Genomic DNA, 25536 nt, shown 5'->3' on the forward strand with positions numbered 1-25536 from the left:
CCTAGGAACATCTTTGTTGCCTGTCAGAGGGCGGTACTGCTGCAGACCTGCCACATCACCAGAAAATTCCTCAGTGGAAACTGTTAAAGGGACTACGATGAATTTTGTTTCTCTCTAGCGAAACTCGACCCTGGCAGCGCCAGAGAATGACTACTCCTTCATTTCTAATATAATAATAATAATAATAATATAATAATAATAATCTGTACTTGTGCATTACACCCAAAAAAATAGAACTATAAAAAACAAAATATACATTCACACCAACTCAAATGTTACATGTAAACTGTTTATATTAGACAGTTGAATCGTATTTAATAATTGGATTGTCAAGGAGTAAAAGAATTTGTGTCTATCTTTGTAAGGTACATGTTGTTACAATATTAGAATACTAGTCGGCCCGCGGCGTAGCATACCTTGTGGGGCCCTATGCGAAACGGATTACGTGGGGCCAAATTTGGGTAGGGAAGCGGATAATAAGTGAAATTTAAGAGTTTGTATTAGAAAATAAATTCGTCTATGCATTTTATTCATTCTTTACTACGTACAGAATTACTTTACGATCCATGTCTGTAGCAAAGTCATACAGTATATCATAATAATTCAGTTTCCTACATAGATCACGCTCAATAGCAAGAATTACCAAATGTTTCAATCTATCTTTGAGAATTGTTGACCTCAAGTAATTCTTCATTAGTTTGAGGTGCGAGAAGCTTCTTTCATCAGCTTACACAATTACGGCTAATGCATAATGCCGTTTTTATTTAACGCGCGTAGGATTGGCGTTTTCAATATTGAATGACACCCCAATTTGACAATTTTTGTGAATATATTTCCGTATAATTTAAGGACATTTTTCGTATATTTTGCGATTTCGGAAGATTTCCAGCAGCTCCTGGTAAATCGACAAAAGGGCGGGGAAAATCTGTTTTAAGTTATAAAATGGTTTCATTTAATACGGGGCACACTGCGGTCACATAGGTTGCAGTGACGTAATGCGGCCCAGCAAAATAGCGGCGTATGATACGCCGCCGTTCGACTAGTTTAATTATATTACTGATCCAAACTAATCGATACAAGTAAATAAGCTTTGTTTTTTGTTTTTTTAAAGTATTTTTTAAAATATTTCCTTGTTTTTATGTTCCATTTTGTTCTTTTTAGCGTCGTCACACTCGATGCCATGCCCACCACTAATTTTGTAATCTACCACTTAACTCAGTAACTTAGCTCGACATTAGGTCATTAAACTGTCAAACTTTGTCTTTCTTGCGCCTCTGCATTCGTCCGGAGACGTCCCACTTCACCCTTTGCTTTGTATCGCACATGTTGTTCATGACTCAAGACTATCAGATCGCAACAGATTAATTTAATCTACAGGGCGCCAACTGTTTCTATTTCCTAATGCCTTCTTGGCCATTTCTCTTTCATCTTTTGGTAACCGGTCGTTTACTCACGTGCCAGATTTTTTAAATCTCTTTTACAAAGCTTATATCAGCTCACTCTGTCTGTCGTGTTTCACAAAGCTCATATCAGCTCACTCTGTGTTTCGTGTTTTACAAAGCTTATATCAGCTCACTCTGTCTGTCGTGTTTCACAAAGCTCATATCAGCTCACTCTGTGTTTCGTGTTTTACAAAGCTTATATCAGCTCACTCTGTCGGTCGTGTTTTACAAAGCTTATATCAGCTCACTTTGTCTGTCGTGTTTTACAAAGCTTATATCAGCTCACTTTGTCTGTCGTGTTTTACAAAGCTTATATCAGCTCACTTTGTCTGTCGTGTTTTACAAAGCTTATATCAGCTCACTTTGTCTGTCGTGTTTTACAAAGCTTATATCAGCTCACTTTGTCTGTCGTGTTTTACAAAGCTTATATCAGCTCACTTTGTCTGTCGTGTTTTACAAAGCTTATATCAGCTCACTTTGTCTGTCGTGTTTTACAACGCTTATATCAGCTCACTTTGTCTGTCGTGTTTTACAAAGCTTATATCAGCTCACTTTGTCTGTCGTGTTTTACAAAGCTTATATCAGCTCACTTTGTCTGTCGTGTTTTGTACACATTATTTCTCCCGTTTCACATTGAAACTTTACACAATTATTCATTGTTCATACGAAAAAAAAATCAATTTAAAAAAAATAAAAATTAATCACTCATAATTACTAAATTTTGTCTGATATTGAAAAAGCATAATTCTTATAGTATTGAGAGATATGACTGTAAATATAGGGCTCTACAATTTAGATGAGATTTGTTTTGTTTTTTAAGTACTGTTGTAACTCTAGGTTAGGCACACAACGAATAGGCATGCAACTCAACACAGTTTAACAGGAAATAAATAGTTGTGTTTATTCACTAGGGTAAACACATAACATGATGATTCATCCTTCAGCTTCCTCAGAGTCTCACTACTAAGTATACCAGTCCTTTGCTACTTAACCCGAATGTGGACCAACGACAGCCTTTCCCGCTTCGCTCCAGGTCCCTTCTACAACCTTCAGGCAGCAACAAAAGCTGGCTTCTTAGTTTCCCAAACATTCAGACTCTTCACAATCCCTGATGCACTGTTCTTCTCTCCGTTCTAGTGTCTTCCTGTTTACGTTCACTAGTGCGCTAGTGCGCACCTCAAGCACTGGTTCAAGGCAGGGTTACAACAGTACCTCAAATATTTTGCTTATTTTTCACAGTTTAAGGTATAATATTTTGCATCAGAAATGTTGTTATTCTAAACAAAAAAAGTTACGTAATAAAAGAGAATAAATAAAAAAGAGCGAAAGAGAATCAGAAGTACGGGAGAGAGAGGGAGAGAATGTTAATGAAAGTGTTCCTCTTCTAATCCAAATGTACAAAATGGTGAGCTGACGTCCACATAATACAAGAAATGTTCTTACTATTGTCTTGTGTTCTGTTGGAGAGACTCGAAAAAAAAGCATAAGAGTACATAACTCTTAGATTTATTAAGTTTATCCTTATTATTGCCCTTTTCTATTACTAACAAACCAGTATTATTTCATTGTAATGTCCTTATTAAATGATGTAACTTGTTGAAAAAAATATACTACGAGAATCGTTTCTATATTTTTTATGTAATATATAATCGTATAAAATATTATTTTTCTGTTTTCTAATTCCAGAGATTACAAAACTGAACTAGAGATTAAAAAAAACAACAAAAAAATACATACTTATGCTTGTTAAACTTACCTGATCTTACGACTCGTCACTCATGTCAACCGATTAAATACACTTTGCACTACTATTACATTAACATAGTCGGTACCAATATAAAAAAAGAGAAAAATATAATAAAAAATAATAAGTATAAAGTAAACAAAAACAAAGTCAAAATCTCTGACCTATGTTCACTTTAAGTCTCACTCTGAGAATTACATCGGCTTAGGTCAGAATGAATGGATTCATCAGATCTTTTCTCGGATCTAGTTACAATTTCATGGGCTTAGGTCAGAATGAATGGATTCATCAGATCTTTTCTCTGATCTAGTTACAATTTCATGGGCTTAGGTCAGAATGAATGGATTCATCAGATCTTTTCTCGGATCTAGTTACAATTTCATGGGCTTAGGTCAGAATGAATGGATTCATCAGATCTTTTCTCGGATCTAGTTACAATTTCATGGGCTTAGGTCAGAATGAATGGATTCATCAGATCTTTTCTCTGATCTAGTTACAATTTCATGGGCTTAGGTCAGAATGAATGGATTCATCAGATCTTTTCTCTGATCTAGTTACAATTTCATGGGCTTAGGTCAGAATGAATGGATTCATCAGATCTTTTCTCTGATCTAGTTACAATTTCGACACTTTTTAAGTGTCTTTTTTTTTCCACTAGATCCAATATGGAGATCTAAATACAACATGATATGATCAAATTATTGTTGGGTCTTCAGATATTCCGAGATACCAAATACAGCACGCGTCGTTGTGACATCTGATTTAATATTCGATTTCATAAAAATTAATTAATATCATTAACCTAGAGACGTTTCATCTGAATAAAAGTTATTCTTGTTCCATCGCATAAGATGCGATCATGTCATGTGGCGATCATGTGATGTGGTGATCATGTCATGTGGCGATCATGTGATGTGGTGATCATGTCATGTGGTAATCATTTGATGTGGCGATCATGTCATGTGGTAATCATGTGATGTGGCGATCATGTCATGTGGTGATCATTTGATGTGGCGATCATGTCATGTGGTAATCATTTGATGTGGCTGTCTGGTCGTACAGTATGTGCGCCTGACTTTCGTTCGTAATTCTCGATGATCCCGGGCTCATACCCTGCCGGCTGACATCCCCCGTCGTCCTGCGGGAGGTTTAGGCTAGGAAGTAGACTATCTTCAAATGTAAAGAAACATCTGAAACATTTTACAAGCATTTTACTAGCACGTGATGTTGAGATCATGTGATGTAATAAGGTGAGGTGGTGATCATATGATGTGTGTATCATGTAAAGTGATTTACGATGTGTTAATTATGTGATGAGATAATCATGTGATGTGGTGATCATTTGATGTGATGATCATTTGATGTTGTGATCATGTGATGTGGTGATCATATGACGACGTGTTTATGTGATGTAGTTACCTTGCAAGTGGTGATCATGAGTTGTGGTGATGCTTTAATATGGTGATTGTCTGATGCGGCAATCATATGACGTGCGATGTAGTAATCATGTGATCCGGTGATCATGTGATGTTGTTATCATATGATGAAGTGATTATTTCATATGGCGATAACGCGTTTCGGCAATCATGCGATGTCATCAAATTAGTGCAAGCATTTTAATAATATTGAGGTTAAGCATGGTGCAGTTCAAAGTACATGACCACCATGCTACCGATGTGCATTGGCCTGGAAAGGAGGAGGTAGCAAAGAAGAGCGCTTACCAAAAATGAACGCTTAAAATCTTAATCTGGTACTGTGTACATAGCCATTGAGATTGCAAAAGTGTTTGAACATTGCTAGAAAAACTTAAGTTAATAACAAAATATGTCTAACCAACGTTTATTTAAGTAATTAAAAAACAAAAATTCAATTAAACTCACTAAAATGGCTAGTCTATGTAGGCGTTTTTCTGTTTTCATTTTCTATTTTCTGTTAGTTTTAGAGAAAAAAAGGTTATTACTAAAGACATTATTGCAAACGGGATCGATAACCTGAGATATTAAAGCTGAGTGATCAAATATTGTACCATGTGTTGGCGTGGGATTCGTTATATAAAGTTCAAGGTTCATAATGTTTTGTTATGACTTTGTCGCAGTTTGAGCCTCGTGCATTCAGGTAATCAGCTAATTGATGTTCTTTGTCATGTCAAATGTTCTCTCTGTGTTTATAGATAAGTTATGTTGAACTGTTTGTGTTACAGCTGTCTGATAAATAGATAGATAGATAGATAGATAGATAGATAGATAGATAGATAGATAGATAGATAGATAGATAGATAGATAGATAGATAGATAGATAGATAGATAGATAGATAGTAGATAGATAGATAGATAGATAGATAGATAGATAGATAGATAGATAGATAGATAGATAGATAGATAGATAGATAGATAGATAGATAGATAGATAGATAGATAGATAGTCAGACAGACAGACAGACAGACATAGATACATACATACATACATACATACATACATAGAGATATATAGAGATAGACAGACAGATTGATTGATTGATTGATTGATTGATTGATTATGTTTGTTGTCTTTCAATCAAGGACTTATTTGGTTGTTACAGTGTATTTATTCTTTTTCTAATAGGATTATAATTTTTTTTTGCAACAGGAATCACAATGGGAACAACACTGTTACTGTTACTGATAACTCTGGCAATCGGCCAGACATTGTCCAATAACCCTGGGGTCAAGATGAGAGTGACACCAAACGGAATTGATTACGGTACTTTTTTTAATGGCTCTTTATGTCCAGACAAAAAAAAAAGTGAAATTTGTTACCTATAAAACATTATAAAATTAACATTATTATATGCATATAAAAAAAGAGTCAACAAGTTCATTATGATTAATTTGTATTTTATATTAATTAAAAGCATATACGTTTTTATAATTTACTATACAAAATTTAGGAAACCTGATTTTTATTTCTTAATCACCTATACGTTTTGTCATATATTTCTCAATGTCTTCAAAAGAAAGCGAAGCAGAACGCTTTAATTAGACGAAGATCATTGGCCTCTTTCAGTCGTAGAACGACTATGGTTCATCTCAGAGCATAGTGAGATGAAAGCCTGGGCATTGTTTATGGTCGGAACGATGTTGCCTACACATCAGTTCCCCCCTATCAGCGCAGCTGATGTGGCCAAAGGAACGGAATATCCAATACAGTTTGGGATCAGTAGAGCCGCAGGATCTGCCAGGCTGTAGCACGGTGTGCCACAGTCTGTCTAAGGGTCACCAGCTCCTGATTTTTCCTCAGGGTTGTCTCCCGAAGCCTTTCCCGTGTTTGGGTATAGCCGCAGGGCAGCGGAGGTTTGGATTCAGAGTTTTCCTTCTCCTAGATGGGTAGCCAACCAAGGCTAACGAGCCCCTCCTGCCCGAAGCTTACTAGTTTAGTCGCCAGTTGCTTGCCTTTGCCCCTTCTCCTGTCTGTGGTAACGGTTCCGCCAGGCTCAGTAACTGACTGGTTGTCAGAGGCTATTTGAGACGCATGCAATTGGAAGCACTTTATAGGTAATGATGGGCTTAAGACCATTACCACGAAGATACATCATTGAAAAAAGTTGCAGTGAACAATTGAGATCCATATTAAGAAACATGTTAATTACAATTTTACCTGGCGACAGAACGAATCTAACTGAAACTAGGCTTTATGCACAAGGACTAAGCCTATTGAGCAAAGTTGACAACACAGCATTCATTATGAAACCTAGAAGTCTTTTCGTGGCCAATAAGTATCTTGGTTTCAAAGTTTTAATACTCTTTTAATAAGCTTTGATGCTTGTACAGTGGTTCAAGTGAAATAATAAAGAGGTTAAGATTATCACACTTTGGTAGCAAACTTTTTGTGTCCACCAAAATATTAAATGCAATTTTTAAAATTAGTTTTAATAGTTGTAAACTATTTAGATCTACTAGTTAGCAATGTTTCATTATTAGTACAAACATATTTTCCAAACGTAGGTTGATGAAAACACTACAAGACATCCAGCCAGATCTAAACAATTTTATTGTGTAAATTTGATTTCACAAACCAATTCCACTTGTTAAGACCATAGTGGCTCAGTAGTCTAATACTGCTGTGAACAACAAATGGCTGTATCAGAATTTCCATTTCCCAAACTGATAAAATAAAAAGTAACTGGGTCTCCGTTCTCACCTGAAATACTGCATTCCTCTTACTATTCGGAATACAAGCCTTATTATTATTATGGGAAAAAAGAACTAAGTTTCATTCATTGGCACTGCCAAGGTCGAGCTACGTTGTGGTTGGTCTGCAACCGTACCGCCCTCTGATAGGCAACGAGACTCTTCTTAGGGATGTTAAGGGCCATGAATGTATCTGTGAGGTCAATTATTATTATTATTAATTATTAACATTTTCTTTAGCTGAGAAAGTTGCTAAAAAAAAACTAACCGAAGCCATTAACACCATTCGTTTGGACAACATGCAAGGAAAAGATGGACAATTTGAGTACTGGTTGAAAAAGTAAGTCCTACAAATTAAATCAATATCTAAAATAAAAAAAAAGTTGTTTAAAAATAGTTATGCAAATAAAAAGCAGTCTAGGCGAGTTACATCTTTTCGCGTAAATGTTACAAAGTTCTGGATTAATACCGATTACACTTGAACGCTGGTTTTTATGAGAGTACTTGGCAATTGAATATATTGAATACTGTTACGTATTTCTGAATCTTCTGGCTAAATGTATTAGAAGGCACACAAATAAAAACACTGCAAAGAACTTGACGACTAAACTTTCAGTTTCATATAACTTTAATGACTATTAACTCTAACAATTCGTTACTGTAACATGTAGCGTAGAAGACTGTACAATATCTGTCAGTTTACAGTTAGCTATACTTCGTTGCACTGCCTCTCTTCACTTCGTTGCAATTCCTCTCTTCTCAACTTGCATCGAGCCGTATTCCACAGAACAGACCAACGACACACTTCCCAGTGTCGCTCCAGGTCTCCCAAAGCTGAACCAAGTCGTACTCAAGTCTACCGAATCAGAGCCGCACACGTCTTACATCGACTGTATCGACTGTAACGGTTCAAGTCCACTGTAGTTCTCTGTATAGACTTTAACGACAGTAGTCCACTCCAGTTAACTCTACCCTAGTTAACTTGAATCGAGTCGTACACATTTCACTTCCACTAGAGCCGCACACGTCTTACATCGTCTGTATCGACTGTCACGACTCACTCACGACTCCATACGACTCATACGACTGACTTTCACATTAACTTTCTAGCTTATATTGAGTCCCTAATCGCTTCTCCAAAGTTGCACAAACACTGCTTGTATCTTCTGGAATAACACGTGAGGAAACGTCACATCCTGTCTTTGTTTATACATGTAGATTCCAGAAAACATCGGCTACAGTGTCATCTTGCCGGGGTCACAAGTTGTGACCTCTATCTGTCACTGGACATTGCTAGTACCTTTTGGAATAACATGTAAGGACACGTCACATCCTGTCTCTGTTTATACATGTACATTCCAGGGAACACCCCCTGCTGTGTTATCTCGTCGGGGTCACACGTTAACCTCTTCCTGTCACTGGTCATTTGTAACAATACTAACGATTTTGAAAGAACTTATATTGCTGTTGCATTTATCATTTACGAAATAAACATAAAACATTTTTCTTTATGTTTCTCGTTTTATTTTAATATATATATATAAATCATATATTGTTTTAATGATCAAATGTTTTAAGCTATTCCGTTTGTAGCACAAAATAATTTCAATCTGGGAGAACAATTAAATTTCACTCCATGGCCTGTCATGACCATGACTTCAAACTAATTTTTTTCTAATTCATTAAAATATAAAGTTTAACTGCTACGCCTTGATATATTGTTTAAAACCATAGCTCTATTCTTTTTAAAAAACATTATTGCACCTTAATTCAATATAGCGTCCATTAATAGTAAGAATTCCTCATTGTCAGTCTCATTTTTGTTGAATTTATGTTTTATACTCTGAGTGTCAACATTTTCACAGTCTCCGTTTGAGCAATGTTGCAATTCCCAGCATCGACATGTCTTCAAATCCTAGCCAACGTGGACTGACCATGAACCTGAGAAACTTTGGAGTGGATGTCGTCTTGGACTACAGCGTTCGTTATACGCTCTTGTTGTAAGTGTGCTGCATTCTGTTACGTTTGATTCTTCTGTTAATCTAAGACAGTGTTTCCCAAAGTGGGGTACGAGCTGTGAAGGAGGGGGGGGGGAGACGCTTGGCACATAGCTAACTATGCAGATTCTTTTTCAAATAACCATTTGGTTTATAGGGAGGCGTGGTGGCTGAGCGGTAAAACGCTTGGCTTCCAAACCGGGGACCGGGGTTTGAATCCTGGTAAAGACTGGGATTTTTATTTCGGGATCTTCGGGCGCCGAGTCCAGCTCTGATGGGTACCTGACGTTCGTTGGGGAAAAGTAAAGGCGGTTGATCGTTGTGCTGGCCACATGACACCCTCGTTAACCGTAGGCCACAAAAACTGATGACTTTTGCATCATCTGACCACAAGGTCTGAAAGGGGAACTTTAGTTTTTTTTCTTTAATTTAGTTTATAAGTTAAAATAAAATATCATGAGTTTTTAATCCTTTTTAACCGCCTACAAAAAACATTGATTGTTATTCAAATAAATCCTTTTTTTTTGGGGGGGGAGGGGGGGGCGAGAGGTACTCTTACACATTCGCTCCATAGCATTCCCCTAATTCATTAGTATTCATGTATATAAATCTAATAACAGGCCTTTTTGTACAGCTTGGAAATTATAAAGAAGAGAGCAATCATCACCACCAGCAAACTCCGTCAGGGGCCTGGAGGTTTGATTCCTCTCTTTTTAAAAGTCCTGGAAAATAAAAACAACATGCTGATTCCCTACCAGTCAAAGAGACGTTATGTACTAATACTAACATTGGTCAGCCACAGACCTGGAGAATGTACAGGGTCGAATCGTTTTCAAATCTTTGGACTCTCTACTAATGATATCAAAGAAGATATTCTGCCAAACATCAACTCGTAGATAAAATCCTGTCCTTGCGAGTGTGTACTGTGTGACTGTCCATCAAGGGAGAGCAACAGGGAGCTATAACGTTGAAAATAATTTACTTCTTACATCCCTTGAACGCCTTAGTAAAGTAATGTATGACCAAATACCAGGCCGCAGTGCATTATTTAAATGTATCTTAATAATTACTAACAATAACTTTTTCTTCAATCTCAGCATTCCTATTTCTAATTCTGGCGGTGTCACAGTCAATTTCAGGCGAGTGGATCTTACAGTTACTGTTGGAATAGGTCAGTACATTGTATTTTATAGATCATATACAATCTCATGGAAATGTTATTATGTTCTAACAATTTTCTGAAATCTTACTGTGTTCTAACAATGTCTGAAATCTTACTGTGTTCTAACAATGCCTGAAATCTTACTGTGTTCAAACAATGTTTGAAATCTTACTGTGTTCTAACAATGCCTGAAATATTACTGTGTTCAAACAATGCCTGAAATCTTACTGTGTTCTCACAATGCCTGAAATCTTACTGTGTTCTCACAATGCCTGAAATCTTACTGAGTTCTAACAATGTCTGAAATCTTACTGAGTTCTCACAATGCCTGAAATCTTACTGAGTTCTAACAATGTCTGAAATCTTACTGAGTTCTCACAATGCCTGAAATCTTACTGAGTTCTAACAATGTCTGAAATCTTACTGAGTTCTCACAATGCCTGAAATCTTACTGAGTTCTCACAATGCCTGAAATCTTACTGAGTTCTCACAATGCCTGAAATCTTACTGAGTTCTCACAATGCCTGAAATCTTACTGAGTTCTCACAATGCCTGAATAACAAGTATTTAACATTGCTTACTGCATTCTCTTGCATTAAGGCATAAACAATGTAATTTACCCCCCTTCGACAATCCTGGTATGACCTCCAGCGTGAAACAAGGCAGAGTTAACAAAAGGCTGAGAGAAGAAGCAGGCCTACCGAATCAGAAACCCCAATAGTGACGAACCATGCTGAGAATCACTCCCTAAGAGCACGTGAAAGGAAGCGGGCAGTGAGTTTTAAAGTCGCCTTGTCCCCGTACAAGGACAGCCCTAAAGTCGAACACGAACCAGTTCTCTCTCTTTCAAATCCTTGTCCCGATTGTCTTTCATGCAGAACGCGACATTCACAAAGAATGATGTCTACCATTTCTTCGTCCTCTATGCAGTGGCGGCACCGTTTGTCATAATTCTCTCGAAAACGTCCGAAGTAAGCACATTTGGACAGTGACCTACTCTGAACTGGGCTAGGACGACCTGTTAACACACGATTAAGCTGCCACTACGCATCGGTCTGGTCTACTCAGCTGCTTATGGAGCTCACGTCCTTTAAAGGAAGTCCCAACTATCGTACCAAAAGCAGGCCTCCCTGCAGTAGACCCAATTTACCCATGCCATGTATCTGGGTGGCTTTTTAAGGCGAGCATTGGACGTTATAGCTATCTTGGAGTTCATTGGAAATGAGAAATATGAACATCTTCAACCACGAAGGAGGAGCTTGATGTATGACCTATATGTATGACCTATATGTATGACCTATATGTATGACCTAGATGTATGACCTAGATGTATGACCTATAAACTCGAATCAAGTTATTATTCCATTAATGTTTTGTGACCTTTCCAAAGTAGAAGACGTCTAGTTCTAGTTATTTTCTGTCTTGATCTGAACACATATTTACCATGTGGATATTACTTTAAGGACAAGGCAAGAGCAAAAGGGATATAACCTACAACTCATCGGTTGAGTTGTCTTTAGAGTTTGTAGAATAAAATAGAATATAAAAAACTTTCCCACCAGGGCCGGTCTTAAACCGATTTTACCGATCGCTCCGAATTGAGCACCGCAATTTACATTTAGCATATCACTATCAGCTATGGCTCTTGTCACGGGCTTTTAAACATGTAGGACTTAAAGAGTTAACATAATTAGTGTTGCGTTTGATTGGCGTAACTTTAATTAACTCGATGGTGTCTGAGTTGCTTCCTATGTATGTTCTATAATAAATGTTGATGGAATGATCTAAATAATAGTGATAGTTATTGTAAAAAAATGTAGAGAAGAGGTCTCGCAAGCGTCCATTCAATTGGGCCCATCGATTTGTAAAGCCGGCCTTGATCCCACACCTTACCGACAGATACCGTCTTTGTAAGCTTTAAATGTGACAAAAGATGTGAATTACAGAGGAAGGCACGTAGCAGATTGAAATAATGTACGCATTTTTAATCCCCATCATTTCTTGATTTTAGAGGAGGCTGGCAGGCCTATATACATTGATCGAGCTACACATTTAGTCTGTAATCTGAGCGTTTACATAATGATCACATCATTAAATGTTTATAGTCTTGATGCTAGTTCCGTTATTTTGATGTTAGATCCGATGGTTCGAGACTAGTTCCGTTATTTTGATGTTAGATCCGATGGTTCGATACTAGTTCCGTTATTTTGATGTTAGATCCGATGGTTCAATACTAGTTCCGTTATTTTGATGTTAGATCCGATGGTTCGATACTAGTTCCGTTATTTTGATGTTAGATCCGATGGTTCGAGACTAGTTCCGTTATTTTGATGTTAGATCCGATGGTTCGAGACTAGTTCCGTTATTTTGATGTTAGATCCGATGGTTCGAGACTAGTTCCGTTATTTTGATGTTAGATCCGATGGTTCGAGACTAGTTCCGTTATTTTGATGTTAGATCCGATGGTTCGAGACTAGTTCCGTTATTTTGATGTTAGATCCGATGGTTCGAGACTAGTTCCGTTATTTTGATGTTAGATCCGATGGTTCGAGACTAGTTCCGTTATTTTGATGTTAGATCCGATGGTTCGAGACTAGTTCCGTTATTTTGATGTTAGATCCGATGGTTCGAGACTAGTTCCGTTATTTTGATGTTAGATCCAATGGTTCGAGACTAGTTCGGATGTCTAGTTCCAGAACCACATAAATGAATTTGGTGGCATTTCTGCGTCTACTAAGTAAACATTAGTTGCGGCCTAACATATTCTACCTTTGAACAGATCAGTTTGAAGACACGAGCCCAAAACTTGTATCACGAAGCTGCAGTGCAAATATTGGAGACTTCAATGTGAACTTCCAGGGAGACTTGGCCTGGCTTCTGAATCTCTTGAAAGGACTGTTTAGTGGAATGATAAAAGATATCGTAAAGAGCAAGGTCAGTGATAGGTTGTCTGCTGCTTGCATCTACAGAGCTAGTTTAGTTTTTTAATCTTGTCCAGATTGTTGGCCTTTGAATGTGTGAGAAAATATATGGTTTGGTGCTAATGATATTTTAAATCTATTGTTTGGTGCTTATGATATTTTAAATCTATTGTTTGGTGCTAATGATATTTTAAATCTAATGTTTGGTGCTAATGATATTTTAAATCTATTGTTTGGTGCTAATGATATTTTAAATCTAATGTTTGGTGCTAATGATATTTTAAATCTATTGTTTGGTGCTAATGATATTTTAAATCTATTGTTTGGTGCTAATGATATTTTAAATCTATTGTTTGGTGCTAATGATATTTTAAATCTATTGTTTGGTGCTAATGATATTTTAAATCTATTGTTTGGTGCTAATGATATTTTAAATCTATTATATGATTGTTTCTTGGTGTCTGCGGGTTGTAACCTAAGACAGCTAGATAAGCTTAGTCCCACTAGTACTTGAAGGCGTATAACTTAATGTTTTACACAAATCTTGAATAACATTTTTAAAAAAATCTTTCTAAGCATAATTTAAACGACTTTAGTTTACTTATAGACACAGTTGCTCAATGTAGAATGCTTGTAGAAACACCTAGCAAATAACATATAGTTGAAAGATTTGAAAACTATTCTTTCAGTCACGTCTTAACTACTGTTTTCATGTAATAAACTCACTTTGTCGAATACTTGGAATGGGTTGCCTGAATCAGCCAAGAAAAGCAAAGACTGGATTGGCGAATGGATACGCGTAGGACGTTATCTTATGAAGTAACGTCTGTAATTTATAAGATAAGACGTAACATCATAGTTGGGGTGTGTGTGTGTGTGTGTGTGTGCGCGCGTGTGTGTGTGTGTGTGCTATGAAATGCTCGTTTAAGAGTTAATCATAGGGATAGCTTGATTTCTCGTTGATATAGAATATATCTCACCTTACCTACCTTACCTATCCCTTATTCTGTTGGACCGTTGAGGCACCATTTGGCGACCGCCTTTCTCCATTCTTCTCGTTCTTTTATCTTAGTTAGAACCTCTTTCAATGACAAGCCCGTCCATTCTATTACGTTGTCTTCCTATCGCTGTCTCTATTTGCCTCCGGGTGCTGTTCCCTGAAGGAAAGTCAGTGCGAGCCCCGAAGATCATGTAATATGGCCATAGTTTTTTTAGCTTGCGTTTTTTTTTACAATAGTTAGCAGGTCGTCCTGGAGTCCAATCGCTGCAGTCTCTGATCTCTTGGTTTGTGATGCGGTCTTTAAATGTGATACCTAGGATCCTTCTGTAGCATCTCATTTCAATTGCTAGGTTCTTCCTCTCTAACTCTGCGTCCAAGACTCGCGAGCATATAAGAATGTGGCCATGACCATATAGAGTTTGAGGGAAGTAAAAGTTTCCAAGATAAACATCAGACAGAGAGTAGGTCTAGATACAAGCTAATAAGGAAACAAAGTCCTGGAGGCTCGAATGAGGAATCACTGGAAAAGTCAATGCCATAAGTCAACCACATAACTACAGGAGGGGGGGGGCTTCGGGTTACGAGATGTTGACCGTTCTTACGTCGCGTCGTAAACCGATTTTCGGTGTAAGTCGGAACATGCGTACATGCAAATACTGTAACGCTATCTAATTTTACTCCATCGTAATGGCTTCTTCTTCTTCGATGCAGTAGGCTACCCTCTGAGTTTGCCTAACGCCTCCGAGCCACGATGAAGGCCAAAGGTTAATCAAAATGGGAACACACATTAGAAAGAGGATGACAAAGCCATAAGCTAACATTGCGTACAAATCGACTGGGTTGATGCCGTCTTCCTCTGTTCACTGTCCCGTCACACCAACAATTTCCCGCACACGAAGTGTGTGTTGACGACTTTTTCCACACAAAACACTTCAGTCGAAACACAGCTTTATACATATATTGGAGATGTGTCATAACCGCGAAATATCGTAACTTGGGACTGTCGTAACCCGAAGACCTTCTGTATTTAAATATTATGTCATATCGTTAACATCGTCACAATATAAATGTGTTTGTATAGAGTTACAGCTGACACTTCACGTGTTCTGAACAATGTCTTTGTGATTACAGCGACTCTGGAGCAATATCCAACGCTGTTGCGGATGTATATGACTTTTTGAAGTGACTTTTTTATTTGAATTGTCTAAAAATCAATTTTTTTGTTTGGTCTCCAAAAAGGATAAAAATTATAATAAATATTTAAGAGTCCTTATATTTATTCGTAAGCTAAAGCAATGTTTCCCAAACTGTATTCCGGGGGACCCTAGTGTTCCGCGAGGCCTGAAAAGGTGTTCCACAAACTAATGAAAATATTAAATTAATTAATGGCTAAAACAATAAGCAGTTAAATACACAGAATGTGCGAAGTGTTCCGTTAAGAAAAAAGTTTGGGAACCACTGAGCTAGAGTATACAAACAAAACACGCAATGATGTACAAAATAAATTCTTGTGTGACTCTAGAAAATGTGGTTAGTTTGAAAGTGACTTTATCATTGTTTTGAAATACTATATTTGTTGTTTTAGGTTTGTGACAAAGTTAAAGATGTAATCAACCATGACGCTGCGAACCAGTTACGAAAGATAACATGTGAGTTATAGAGACCTGAGGATCTGAGGATTTGTACCAACACTGTCTGTGGGAAGCGTGGTCGAGAGGCTAAGTGCGCTTGAACTTGGCTTGGCTTGGCTACCTATGAAGGGGGCTCGAGGTTCGGGCAGAGTTGTGTTTACTGAGCGCCTAAAGGCAGCACAGAAAAACCTTCTCCTAAATACCCCCTCCCCCAACTGGTCCACAACTGAGATTGGACCAAAGCGCTCTGAGCATACTATAAGCATGAAAGTAACACTATATAAAAGCCATAATTTATAAGAAATTGATTAGTTATTAACAAAAAAATGTATCTTTTATTATGTTAATATACTCTCTAGCTTCAAAATATATTCTGATATTTATGCCATGAAAAAAAAAAATTTACTAATTCATTTAGTAGTAATGTGATCTTTTTTTCTGATTATATTATCACACTTTTACTCCCTAATTCGTAAATATCTGAAACTTTTGTTTTCAGTGGAAGCTGATATTATAGATAAGTTTATCATTGACTACAGATTGCTTTCTCCCGTGGTGTTTACTGACAATTACCTAGAGATGCCGCTCAAGGTATGTTGAAAGTTTGACTGATTGAAATACATAAGCAGTTCAGTTCTAAACATGCTGGGGAAATATTTGAGGAACGTCATTGACGGTATAATATGTAACATCAGGCAATGATAAACATGAAAATTAATTAGGCTTTGAATCATTTTTGAATAATTTATGTTTAAATTTGTTTATATGCATTATTTTTTTAAAACATTATTTCTTATTATCGATTGGCTTGTTCTTATGCTTCTTGCACAGGTGACAGTAAATATATTACAAATTGTAAAATTACCATTTGAGAATTAATAAATTGTTAATTATATATTTTTGTCTCATTTTAAAACAGGGAGCTGTTTACTGGAAGGCAGACAGACAAAATCAGATTCCTTTCTCACCAGCTGCTATACCTGCATGGACAGACAACAGCAGGATGTTTTACCTGTGGATGACAGACTATGTACTGAAGACATTGGGCTATGCTGCACATTCACATGGATATCTTCAATTCTTGATCTCCCCTGAGAGGGTAAACTTTGACCACGACGAAGTCAACAGAAAACTTGAAAATAAGGGAAAATGAAAAAAAAAGAGAAATTGTAAGAGAGAGAAAGAGAGAGAAAAAGAGAGTGAGAGACCCAAAAAATGATTGAAATCCCAATTCTCTGATGACAATGGGCGTGAGCTAGTGAATGAATCAGCTGTGATCGCTATTCCTCCTCCCTGGTATCTAGTTACGGTAGAGTGAGTAGAATTACAGAGAAAATATATATATTCGCATTAGACTTTTTCTTAACCTGGCTCTAATTAAATGACTTACAAAAACTACTTGCCATTATTTAGAAATAGATAGTCCATTCCAACTATCAGCTGCTAGAAATATCTTTACATTTTTCAGCTTCCAGCGCAAGCCAAAAGTTTCTTGAATACAACTTGTCCAAATTCAGCATGTGCTGGCACCTTGATTCCTCTGGTAGGTTTATTTCTGTACAAAAAAATAAATAAATGGTGATGAAATAGTGCAGTGAATATTGCGCTGTACCAAATAAACAACACCAGTCTATTAATAGTTAAATTATTTAAAAGATAATATTAACCTACATTTTTTATCATTGTGTCCTGTCAAATAATTTTTTTAAATAATTACATATATAAGATATCTCAAGTTATAATAGAATTCAATTTTTCCTATAAAAAAGAACTGTAATGAATATATTTTGGATCATTTTAATCATAAAGCCTAAACTTTATCGAAATTTAAAATTCAATTATTTTTTCTTAAAGTTCCACTTTCAGACCTTGCAGTTACTAGTACAGGTGATGTAAAGGTCATCTGTTTCTGTAATCCACGGTTAGCGAAAGTGTCATGTGACCAGCACAATGACCATTCATTTATTTACAATTATTTTATTATTACATTTATTAAGTGTTTGTATTTATCTTTTAAATGATATCGTTTCATATCGTCTACGCCAGGGGTTCTCAACCTGTGGTTCGCGAACCCCTAGGGGGTAGATTGACGATTTGCCAGGGGTCGCCTAAGACCATCAAAAATAAGGATTGTTATTGTCTATTCTTCTATTGCTGTATGTGTGTATGGGGGGGGGAAGTCGCGGCATAGTGGGATATTGTAAAAAGGGGTCGCCGAGCTTAAAAGGTTGAGAACCGCTGGTCTACGCTTTTGTATGATAGACAAGAATAATACATCTCAATACCTGGTCACATTTTAATGTCAGTGAGCAAGGGAAAGCACTCAATTTAAATAATGTCCTCATAACTTTATACGAATATTTCTCTATTCCTACTTTATTAAACAATTTGGTTTAAACAGCTGGCCGAAAAGTTCCCGGACTCTTTGGTCACTTTGACAATATCTTCAAGCAAGGCTCCAGACTTCAATATCACCAGTAACGGCCTTGGACTGACTCTCTCTGGGACTTTGGATTTGTCTACAACATCAGCATCAGCCGTGGTGACAGCTAACGTGGTAGGTACATCAGCACATTCGTCTGGACATAGACTTGACACAACGATATCCAGGGGCGGACTGGGTGTCAAAATCGGCTTTGGCATTACTATGTAATGTGAACCAATACAATGTTAAGTGTAATAAAGCATCTAAAACTGATCGCACGCATGCGTGGGTTGACACAATTGGTTTCTATATGTTTTAAGATCACCAGACATCCATCAAGAAGTGGACATGTTATCTTTTGCAATGTCACACTCTGCGTCACATTCTGCGTCTGGCCTAAACGTGTGGAAATGCCAGGCTTTCTTTTCCAATATTGCGGAGTTTTTTTTAGGCTAGATCTAGTATCGCACTGTAAATTATGTAAAATATCGTTTATAAAAATATTAAAAGATAATGCTAGGGCAAATCACTAACCTCCGTGACCCTTTTATAAGAGAATGTCATGAACTCTTTTACTGGCCTTTCTCTCTTTTAAAGTTGTCCATTAGGTGGTCATATCTGCTTTCATAGGTACCGGCCCTTGTGCATCTTCCCCAAATGACCAGTCCGATGACATTATCTAGCAGGCTAAATGATACGGCCGGATTGAAGTATGTGAAGACCCCTGGGCAGAATTTCTATGGAGGCTTCTACACTTTATCGACAGCTGGAATAAAAAAAACAACACGTATTAATAAAATAACCAATATATCTAAAAGCATGCCATATTATGAAAGAAAGAGAGTGCTTATAAATTAATTTTAATTTTAATAAGTATATTTTAGTGGTAAAAAATGTACTACGCAATGTAGTCAATCCGGAGTATATTACGAGAATACGAGCACACTTTATGCAGACACTTTGTAACCACAATAGTGTTTGTAACTGTAATATTTAAAGTATTGTTTGGTAGATATAGAAATACCTACCGGACAGGAGAAGCGAATTGATATTTGTTTATAACTCATTATTATTTTTTTTAATCTATTGCTACTGTACCAGGTCATATCGCTTGTTGGAACAGTTAACATCAGAAACAATCGTATCGTTGGCCAAGTGAAAACATTCAGGTACGTAATAACATTTTGTCTTTCCAATTTGCTCTGGTTTTACCAGTTAAAATGTATTTAAATTTAACACTTCCCTGTGAGGTTTCAGAAGTAAATAGGAAAAGTGATTGTGGTTGTTTTGCTTACACCCAGTGGTGTAGCTAGGGATTTGGGGGCACGGGGGGGGGGAGCTTGACCTCTTTAGGAGCCCCTGCATTTTGACGTTCGACATCTTGACAAGAGATAATGGCGTAATATTTAATGTAAAAACTAATTTCAGACTCTCATTTGGTGGCCGCCCTCAAGTAGGAGCCCGGGGGGGGGGGAATTTTCACATGTTGACCTCCCCCCCCCACCATAACTAAGCCACTGTTTACACCAGTGTGACTCTGTGATGTAATAGAATTGATGAACTATCTTTTCTTTTTAACTAAAAACTACATAAATATTGCAGACTTTGTACACCAAAATTACTTCGAACCAATAAAACATATCTATTAAAAAGCCAGCTGTGGTAACAGCATTAACCGAAGAGTAGGGAAGTGGGGAGGCCTCATCACAGGCTGGACTAATTGAGTTGTTGATAGCTGGCTTCGTAAGAGTGTCTAGTTTTTGATATCTTAAATGAATATTGTTTTAGGAACATGCAGACATCGGATCTATATAAATGCTTAAAGTTAGTTAATTTAAAAAAAAATTGTTTTTTAACAGTGAGTTCAATATTTCTTCATTTAAGTAACACTGCGCCAGACTGTGCTGAGTGGGTGAAAGAAACCTGTAGATATTTACTTCTGTAGCGGTCACAGTTTTACAGAAAAACTTTGGTCAAATTGTCATCATAAGGTTGGAAAAAGGGGGGGGGGTGAGGTAACAGGGGAGGCAGAGGCTACCCTTCATGACATTCAAGTTTGCACTGGGCCTCTCAGACAGTTTATCCGGCTCTTCTTTTTAAAATAAGTATTTAGGACTTCTCTAATAATGTTGATTGTTTGTCCTCCAGAACTGTCATTGAATCTTTTCATTCTCAAATTGGAAACGTAGACGTAAGTGTATTTGTTTTGCTAATCTAGTTCTAAGGGAAGTAACAAGAGGGATAGCAGCGCTAGGCAGACGTTAAAGGTTTTGTCTAGTATAATCACCCGCCACCCAATTGCCACTTGTTACTCCCAATAGCCAATATTCAAGAAAAAGGTGGCAGGCTAAAAGCGGTTAAAAACATTTGAAGTGTTATTTCACGGTCTATCTGGAATGTAGATCAATATGTCTAAAGTGAATGAGTTTTGAAGAGAGAGTGAGAGAGATGGAGTGAGAGAGAGAAAGAGAGAGAACGAATCTGATGGTAATCTAGACGTTATTTTCTAAGTAGCACTAAGAAGGCAAATCTATATCCTGATACCCTATTTTTTTTTTATATTTTTTTTTTATTTTTTACAAGTTTGAAATATATGTGTAGTTATTATTTCTAAAATAAGAAAAAAAATCTTTTTATGCAATTTGATATTATTATTGATATTATATCTTTGCCTTATGTGTTAAACTCTATACGAGTGGCTGAATGTTAAAAGAAAGTATTATATCATATAGAGTATAGACAATAGTGTATTATGTTCTATTTTTAGGTAGCGTCTATCAACAGAGCACTAGATGAAGGGATGACTATGATATTAATTCCTCAATTGAACGGTTAGTATTTGTTTGAAAAGATTTTTTAAAAAATATATAATTTAGGATAAGAATGTAATATTTGTTAATGTAAAAAAAAATATTAGAATAAACCATTAGCGTTTTCAAGGAAAGAAAGACATTAAATAGACCTCACAAAAACTGGTTCATCAAAGCGTTTTAAAATAGCGCAATTTATTCACAAGAGCTATTGAAACAAAACAACAGCGTTTAAAATGTTACTGCCATAAAATGTTCCAATAGAACATTGTGATCTATAGGGAAGTCGATGTAAAGGTCATCAGTTTCTTTGGCCGTTAACGAGGATGGCAGGTGGCCAGCACAACAACAACCCGACTTTACTTTCCCTAACGTAGGTCAGGTGCCCATTAGATTTGGGGGAACTCAGGGGTGCCCTAAAAATGCCGAAATTCAAAATCACTGTCGTCATTGAGATTCCAATCCGATACACCTTATTTCGTACGCCAAGTGCTTTACCGCTCAGCTACCAGGTCCGTCCTTCCAGCCATTAAACCCTTCAAGACAGCATTGTTGGATTTAAAAAACAAAAGAGGCTCTTCTTCAAAGAATTCCAGCGTACAGAGAAACAAAAATCTGAACAAGTTGGTCAAGAACTGGAAGAGAACTGAGTCTGCTGCCAGAAGTGGTGACACAATTTGTTGAAAAGAACCTAAAAACAAATGTAACAGTTATTTCCCAAATCATATAAAAGTTCATTGTTAGTTATCCAAAAAAGCACAGCCAATGAGGCAACCCAAGTTCCGAAATATTAAAATATATCGAAATATGTCTTTGGGAAGTTGCATCAAAATTAGTGTGGCCTTTTGGAAATAGACAGAAAACGTCAACATAGGACTGTCTCTACGTAATTATGAACTCGATCCGCTCCAATGGCGAGGAAGTTGAGTAACTCGAATATCATTTGAGATGAACTCTTCATTTAGACTGGCCAGGGAGAAGGACTTCTCTTGTACTGTCATCATATAACTGAGCTCAAAAAAGTAGATTAGATTATTTGACCTAGGTTTTAACAAAATTTAATGAATCATCCATTTGTATTTCTAGCTATAGCTGATGGAGGAGTCATGCTGCCAGTAATTCCTGATTTAAATTTTAAAAATCCAAGAATCAGTTATCAAGATGTAAGTACAATGCTGAATTTTCATGATATATTTTTAAGATGGAGTGACAATAAAAAAAAATATGCTGACAAGGTAAAGAAGAGAAAGATATATGGAGAAATAAAAAGGGCGATATTAGCTAACTTAATGAAAAACATCAGGAAAATAAAAGGAGGAACTTTGGGAGAATTTTTTGAAATAAAAGATGAACTGAACAATGTCAATGTCTCAAAACTAAATAATACAAATTGCTTTACGATTCAAGTAAAATAGTTTTTAAAAAAACTCAAGTCGTTTATCTATGAATTACTCATGACCACTAGTACTCAGTACTTTTATTCTTTACATCAGAAACAGTGAAGAAGTTTACCATGTTACTGAAAATATATAAATATAAATCCCAAAAATTAATTATTTTTTATATAGCTTGTATCAACTCACTCTGTCCGTCTGTCCGTCTGTCTGTTACAAATTTTGAAGACGTTTTTTCTCCCACTTCCCGTTCTCGTATCAAGTGGAAACATTGCACAATTATGCATTGTTCCTAAAAAAGCATGAATCAAATAAAAGTTTCTTAATTAAATAGTGGTAATTAGTTTATTTTGCTTGATATCGAAAAAAAAAGGATATGTCTTGCAGTTTTGAGAAATATGGCTGTAAATGTGAAATTCTGAAGAAATATTGTATTGAAATGAGAAGTACCACCCTGAGGCAATATGAAAAAAAATTTACCTTGTAATGCAATATATTGTTGGTTTACGTACAGAATGTTTGCTAGTATCCATCCATACACTTGAATTTTACATTTGATTTTTCAGAATGCAGTCATCGTGGGTTCTGACGTACAGTATCAAGGCATTGCCTAAACATTTGGCTTAGGACATTCGTGATTGGAGGAAAAGTTTTAGTTTTATTTCTAAGATTTTAACTTTTTTTTTTCTCTGCATCATTCAGTCTTTTACTTAATAATTAAGAACCGATCACATGGTAACCACTAGTTCAAGCAAAATAAAACAGTTCTTAGAATTGGCTTTGAGTTATTGCTGGTTTTTTCTGTTCAGGTGGCACAATCAAATGCATTAAACTATGGAATACAACTTATTATTAAAACATCTCGTTACATTTTTGGTTACAGACGATTTGTTCTTTTACTGATTTTTTAAAATACTATTAAACTAAAAATAATTTGTACAAGTGGTATGACGTTTCACATAATTCCATACAATCAGTACAACAGAATGCGACAACATATGTTCCAGAAGATGAACATTGGGACTTAGTAAAATTTGGTCCTTGTGGAGTTTAACCAGAGAATGTCGACTAGGTTCGTCAAAACTACATACAGAATCGAGAGGACAGAATAAGACCTCCAAACAAACGAATGAAGTTCTGCTTGATCTGGAAACTACAGCGCAGTACATCTCGGTTATCCGAACCCTTCAATGTAATAATATAACTCAAAATAACCATAATGTCGGCACAATTTCGATACGCACACGTGTTTTATTTTTGTAGTGTCGGAGATAGTGTCGTGGTTGTTGATAGTTTGTAGTTCACAGCTTCTAATATTCTTGCTGAAAATATTGAAAGCTGCCTTTTTACAGTATATAAAACCTTGATCTTTATTCTCTTTCTCCTTAAATTAATCCGACATTTGCATCACATAATTTCACTTAGCTTACGTTTTCAAGCCCCTCCCCCCCTCCCAGCCCTAGCCACCCTTGGCTGTTTTTTGGGGTAAAACACTTAACGCTGTACAAACTTTTCTGACTCACGTTGAAGTGGTCTTAGTGTGTATTACTGAAGTAACAGGAAGTAGATGAGAAGTATGTCCAAGTAGTCTGAATTACTGTAACGAAAGGCATTTGTTTGTTTTGACATGGGGATGAAAAGCGATCTGACTATTTAAGTTCAAAGTTTCCCTTCACATGGCGCCAAGCTATGGCTAACTACCTTTCCCTTACGAAGCTATCTAATGGCTTCATGACACACAAACGAACGTGTAACCTGTGACCACCTTATAAAAGAATCTAGCTACAGAAGCCTGACAGCTGAACTAAAGTTTGAATTAGTTCCTGTTGCTCTAAGTGCATCAATGAATGTAACTAAACCCGGTGGCAGGCTACCCAAGCGAATCTAACTAGACCCGGTGGCAGGCTACCCAAGTAAATCTAACTAAACCCGGTGGCAGGCTACCCAAGCGAATCTAACTAGACCCGGTGGCAGGCTACCCAAGTGAATCTAACTAAACCCGGTGGCAGGCTACCCAAGCGAATCTAACAAGACCCGGTGGCAGGCTACCCAAGCGAATCTAACTAGACCCGGTGGCAGGCTACCCAAGTAAATCTAACTAAACCCGGTGGCAGGCTACCCAAGCGAATCTAACTAGACCCGGTGGCAGGCTACCCAAGTGAATCTAACTAAACCCGGTGGCAGGCTACCCAAGCGAATCTAACAAGACCCGGTGGCAGGCTACCCAAGCGAATCTAACTAGACCCGGTGGCAGGCTACCCAAGTGAATCTAACTAGACCCGGTGGCAGGCTACCCAAGCGAATCTAACTAGACCCGGTGGCAGGCTACCCAAGTGAATCTAACTAAACCCGGTGGCAGGCTACCCAAGTGAATCTAACTAGACCCGGTGGCAGGCTACCCAAGTGAATCTAACAACTTATTGCCAGAGATCCAAAACAAATCTAACAACTTATTGCCAGAGATCCAAAACAAATCTAACAACTTATTACCAGAGATCCAAAACAAATCTAACAACTTATTACCAGAGATCCAAAACAAATCTAACAACTTATTGCCAGAGATCCAAAACAAATCTAGCAACTTATTACCAGAGCTCCAAAACAAATCTAACAACTTATTACCAGAGATCCAAAACAAATCTAACAAATTATTGCCAGAGATCCAAACAAATCTAACAACTTATTACCAGAGATCCAAAACAAATCTAACAACTTATTGCCAGGATCCAAACAAATCTAACAACTTATTACCAGAGATCCAAAACAAATCTAACAACTTATTGCCAGAGCTCAAAACAAATCTAACAACTTATTACCAGAGATCCAAAACAAATCTAACAACTT

General features: G+C 36.9%; 1 protein-coding gene across 1 annotated transcript; it reads left to right on the forward strand.

Annotated features, from left to right (window-relative positions):
• Positions 1-5273: 5273 nt before the first annotated feature.
• LOC106072536 (lipopolysaccharide-binding protein-like) lies at positions 5274-23574 on the forward strand (the record flags this gene model as incomplete). Its single annotated transcript, XM_056034366.1, has 16 exons — positions 5274-5301; positions 5812-5925; positions 7593-7692; positions 9218-9352; positions 10447-10520; positions 13291-13445; positions 16018-16081; positions 16563-16654; positions 16983-17162; positions 17532-17606; positions 18465-18620; positions 19590-19657; positions 20637-20679; positions 21256-21319; positions 22385-22461; positions 23259-23574. Coding segments are annotated over 16 exons (1473 nt in total), but the record flags the coding sequence as incomplete, so codon positions are not given.
• Positions 23575-25536: the final 1962 nt, after the last annotated feature.

Source organism: Biomphalaria glabrata, chromosome 7 (assembly GCF_947242115.1).
Source record: "Biomphalaria glabrata chromosome 7, xgBioGlab47.1, whole genome shotgun sequence".
Lineage (NCBI taxonomy): Eukaryota > Metazoa > Mollusca > Gastropoda > Planorbidae > Biomphalaria > Biomphalaria glabrata.